Consider the following 4,742-nt stretch of genomic DNA (forward strand, 5'->3'; position numbering starts at 1 on the left):
TGTTTTTGTTTGTATTATTTGGGATCGCGGCTGATTAGGGGTGTTGTTAGGCTTGGCTGCCTGAGGCGATTCTCAATCAGAGTCAGGTGCTTGTTGTTGTCTCTGATTGGGAACCGTATTTAGATAGCCTGAGTTCGCTTTGTATTTTGTGGGTGTTTGTTCCTATCTCTGTGTAGTATTCACCAGATAGGCTGTAATAGGTTTCATGTTCCGTTTGTTGTTTTTGTATTTATGAGTTATTTCATGTATCGTTCCGTTTTCCTTCATTAAAGTCATGAGTAACCACTACGCTGCATTTCGGTCCGACTCTCTTCCTTCAACAGACGAACGCCGTTACAGGGGAGGGGAAAATTGAAAATTAGCTGTTATTGGCAGAGAGGTTTGGAACTGTCTTTGTTAATAGTCTACTAACTGATCTATCGCCTGGTGATGTCCCCAGCCATTTCAAAACTCCATCCCAAAACAGTCTGACATTTCAGACAGTCTTTTCAAACAGCTCTTACACTAAAACTACATGATCATCATTTTCACAATTTCATAGTATTATTCTAACCTTAAAGTGTGGAAAAATATATAAAACACAGGAAATCACATTTTTTACTGCAATGGACCTTTAAATGGTGTTTTAAAACTATTAACATAAAAGACACATCAACACTACTATAATTAGCCTTTCAAGTAATTCAAGTGTCTTTGTTTCCCTCTGCAACATAACACAGCACTCTACACCTACAGCAATACATCATAAACTCTACTTTTGTTCAACACTTAGGCTACACGAGCAACCACTCATTACAGACATTTTGCACATGCCAATAACTCATTAGAGCAACTCAGTTGTAAATTAGACCTTTGAACTGTTAAACTAAGTGGTTATTGATGCATTTTGTAAAACAGACAGTAAAACATAAATAAAAACACAAGTAAGCATTTCACTGTTATGGCTTTTTCAATGTGTAAAGCTGAGGCGATATAAATGTAAAGGTCATTTCAGATTGAGTCGATATATGCATCGTTTACCGAGAATGCGGTCTATGCTACAGCAGAAACATTGTCTTTAAATTTCAATCACTCTGCAAAAGCTGAACTTCTGCGATGTGGATTGAATAGAGCCCTGTCCATTACATCTGTTGTTTACAAAGCATGTGACAAATAACATTTCATTTGAAATATAAACATTTGAAAAAAAATGTTTTAAATATCACAGTAACGTTTGCGCACGTGCAGGTGCTCACTTGTGAACTTCGAAGCCAACAAAAGATTCAGACATCTGTGTGTAAAGTCTGGTTTTCAATAACTACAAAATCAAATTTACCTCATCACATCATCTGTATGGCTTTTCACAGGATATAAATCTGCATCGGCAGCAAGTATATTTCATCCATAGCAGAAGTGTATATTATTAGCCCGATTTAATATTAAGCATACAAGTACCTTTTAAGCATCTTCATGTATGTATATATAAATAGAAAGGACCCCGACTACTGGACACATTTTCAACCAACTGCTTTGCATGCGGTGTCTATTACATTACATCTCATGTTTCATGTGAGTAGGATATATAAGGTCGAAGGCTTAGGCAGGGGGGGCCTACACCATTTGGCAGAATCATCTTTGCGAATCCACTCAAGCCTTAGAGCCAAGCCTGAGGTGAGTCTGTTGCAGAGTGATAAATCTTAATCTTGTCAGGTCGACAACATCTTGCATGTATCTTCAACCCTTCGGCTTTACTACATCTTGCTATAGAACTGAACATGGAGGAAGCATCTACAATAAACGATATCTCAATTAAAGAAACTCAGGAAAAGTTTTTTGCCTTTGGAATAATCAAGGAACCAAATGGAAGGACATCATACAACTAAATCCCTAGGCTACATCATTGGGATGATATCCTTTACCATTCACTTCCTGCAAGTCTGGGCTTTGGAATAGAAGACCTTCCATCCTGATGCTCTCTGCTGTGTGAACCTATCCTAACCAAAAGAACCAAAACGAATCAAAAGAATGTGTCCTAGCCTATCCTAACCAAAAGAACCAAAACGAATCAAAAGAATGTGTCCTAGCCTATCCTAACCAAAAGAACCAAAACTAATGAAAATAATGTGTCCTAGCCTATCCTAACCAAAAGAACCAAAACGAATCAAAAGAATGTGTCCTAGCCTATCCTAACCAAAAGAACCAAAACTAATGAAAATAATGTGTCCTAGCCTATCCTAACCAAAAGAAGCAAAACTAATCAAAAGAATGTGTCCTAGCCTATCCTAACCAAAAGAAGCAAAACTAATTAAAAGAATGTGTCCTAGCCTATCCTAACCAAAAGAACCAAAACTAATGAAAAGAATGTGTCCTAGCCTATCCTAACCAAAAGAACCAAAACTAATCAGAAGAATGTGTCCTAGCCTATGCTAACCAAAAGAAGCAAAACTAATCAAAAGAATGTGTCCTAACCTATCCTAACCAAAATAACCAAAACGAATGAAAAGAACCTGTCTTAACCTATCCTAACCAAAATAACCAAAACTATTGAAAAGAACCTGTCCTAACCTATCCTAACCAAAATAACCAAAACTAATGAAAAGAACCTGTCCTAACCTATCCTAACCAAAATAACCAAAACTAATGAAAAGAACCTGTCCTAACCTATCCTAACCAAAATAACCAAAACTAATGAAAAGAACCTGTCCTAACCTATCCTAACCAAAATAACCAAAACTAATGAAAAGAACCTGTCCTAACCTATCCTAACCAAAAGAACAAAAACTATCCAAAATAATAGAACTTGATTTTCAGATGTTAATAATATAACAATAACTATGTTATTACCACTTATATTATTAGGAAATGCAATTATTTAATATGGGTTGAGAGGTTCAATCTTCCAAATATCCAAGGACAAAGGACATAATGAAATCAATAGTTTCAGTTGCTATACAGAAGCAGGTGAAGAACAGAATAACATTTTCTGTAACTGATCTTCTCTGTGTTCTACACAGCTAAACATGTCCTTCGCTGGTCTTAACGATGCTGATGTTGCTGCAGCCCTCGCTGCTTGCGCAGGTAAACCTCTTATAGATGCCTCAGTTCACTTTCACTCTCTAATGTCTGTCTGTCTGTCTGTCTGTCTGTCTGTCTGTCTGTCTGTCTGTCTGTCTGTCTGTCTGTCTGTCTGTCTGTCTGTCTGTCTGTCTGTCTGTCTGTCTGTCTGTCTGTCTGTCTGTCTGTCTGTCTGTCTGTCTGTCTGTCTGTCTGTCTGTCTGTCTGTCTGTCTGTCTGTCTGTCTGTCTGTCTCTCTCAATTCAATTCAATTCAAGGGGCTTTATTGGCATGGGAAACGTGTTAACATTGCCAAAGCAATGCAGGCACAGCCATGGCCCACCAGCATCGTTCAGTGTAGTTGTAACTGTGAAATCCTCCTACAGCACTTTAATGGATACCTGATCTCCCCTCAGCTGCTGACTCCTTCAACCACAAGGCGTTCTTTGCCAAGGTTGGCCTGGCCAGCAAGTCTAACGATGACGTGAAGAAGGCCTTCTACGTCATTGACCAGGACAAGAGTGGCTTCATTGAGGAGGATGAGCTCAAGTAAGGACCCCTCTGATATTCCACTCATCCTCTAACACCTCTGATTCTGGTTTATGCCTGCTCTCTCATGCCTCACCAGGCTCACAGCTCCGATGGTGTGCTGAAAGGGAGAGTTTGATCATGTTCCTTAGAGTGAATGGGGGCTTGACTGATTGTTTAGTGTGGGGGGAAAAATACCTAACTTCAAACCTACCTCTCTGTATTTTTAGCTCAGCAAAATATGAGTGGAGATGGAAAGCAGCAAGATAGTCTGTATTCACGGTCGTTGCTCATTGCCTCATTGTATCCATCCAGGCTGTTCCTGCAGAACTTCTCTGCTTCTGCCAGAGCCCTGACTGACGCTGAGACCAAGGCTTTCCTGGCTGATGGGGACAAGGATGGTGATGGCATGATTGGAGTTGATGGTGAGGAATATTCCTTTTGGAATTTTGGAGCATTCTTTCAACAACAAGACATGCATGTTCCTGGCAAGTCTTTGCAATTAACTGTTGAATAAGACATTATTGAACCATTGATATACATTTTTGTGTTCACATTTTCAGAGTTTGCTGCCATGATCAAAGGATAAATAAAGACCTGACTAACACATCTTGATCTGAAGGAACAACTTGACCCAAGACATCCCCCTTTTCATCTTAACACTTTTATACACGTGACTGTGACTGTCTGAGATGACACCCTATCCCATAGATAAGTGCACTACCTTCACCCATTGCCGATGGGCAAAAGTAGTGCACTACATAGGGAATAGGGTGTCATATCAGACATAGCCTGTGACTGTCTACCCATAGTGCATCTTTCTGTCCACTTTGAATGTAAATGTAGCATGGCTGTGTCTCCTCTGTCCTCGTTAATTTGAGTTTTGCTTTACTGTCAAATCAATGGTGCACTTTTGGGGAAATAGACATCGAATGATATAGAAGAGAATAAACTTTATTTTTCAATATGGTGTCTCATCTTTTCTTAGGAGTTTGATTGAATTTCAGTAACACTCCATATGCAAGTACCTTTTAAGACAAGAGGGGAATTTTGTCATCACCTGACCCACTTTAACAGAGCTTTTCTCACAATACTGATCTGAACTGAACCAAGCCAAACCAAGCTGTACTGAGCTGGCCTAGTTACACATCCCCCATAGTTGCTGAAAAGGACAATGTGGA

General features: G+C 39.3%; 1 protein-coding gene across 2 annotated transcripts; it reads left to right on the plus strand.

Moving 5' to 3' along the window:
* Positions 1–1,516: 1,516 nt before the first annotated feature.
* On the plus strand, positions 1,517–4,526 carry LOC124038560 (parvalbumin beta 2-like). 2 transcript variants are annotated; one of them, XR_006839374.1, is made up of 6 exons: positions 1,517–1,650; positions 2,994–3,057; positions 3,450–3,582; positions 3,877–3,986; positions 4,125–4,245; positions 4,336–4,526. XR_006839374.1 is itself a non-coding variant. In XM_046354580.1 (5 exons), exons 1-5 carry the CDS (start codon positions 1,540–1,542, stop codon positions 4,148–4,150), a joined length of 444 nt encoding a protein of 147 aa, XP_046210536.1. In that variant the 5' UTR covers positions 1,517–1,539; the 3' UTR covers positions 4,151–4,526. The 2 variants fall into 2 exon arrangements, 1 of the variants encoding a protein (XP_046210536.1); XM_046354580.1 differs by having other exon boundaries at positions 4,125–4,526.
* The last annotated feature ends 216 nt before the right edge of the window (positions 4,527–4,742 follow it).

The sequence above is a fragment of the Oncorhynchus gorbuscha genome, linkage group LG06, assembly GCF_021184085.1.
Source record: "Oncorhynchus gorbuscha isolate QuinsamMale2020 ecotype Even-year linkage group LG06, OgorEven_v1.0, whole genome shotgun sequence".
NCBI lineage: Eukaryota > Metazoa > Chordata > Actinopteri > Salmoniformes > Salmonidae > Oncorhynchus > Oncorhynchus gorbuscha.

Excerpts from the sequence above, each read along its gene's own strand:
- LOC124038560 (XM_046354580.1), top strand. The coding sequence starts at position 1,540 with ATGTTTCATGTGAGTAGGATATATAAGGTCGAAGGCTTAGGCAGGGGG. Across the intron at positions 1,651-2,993 it reads GCCTTAGAGCCAAGCCTGAG|CTAAACATGTCCTTCGCTGG; the intron begins GTGAGTCTGTTG and ends TGTTCTACACAG. Across the intron at positions 3,583-3,876 it reads ATTGAGGAGGATGAGCTCAA|GCTGTTCCTGCAGAACTTCT; the intron begins GTAAGGACCCCT and ends GTATCCATCCAG.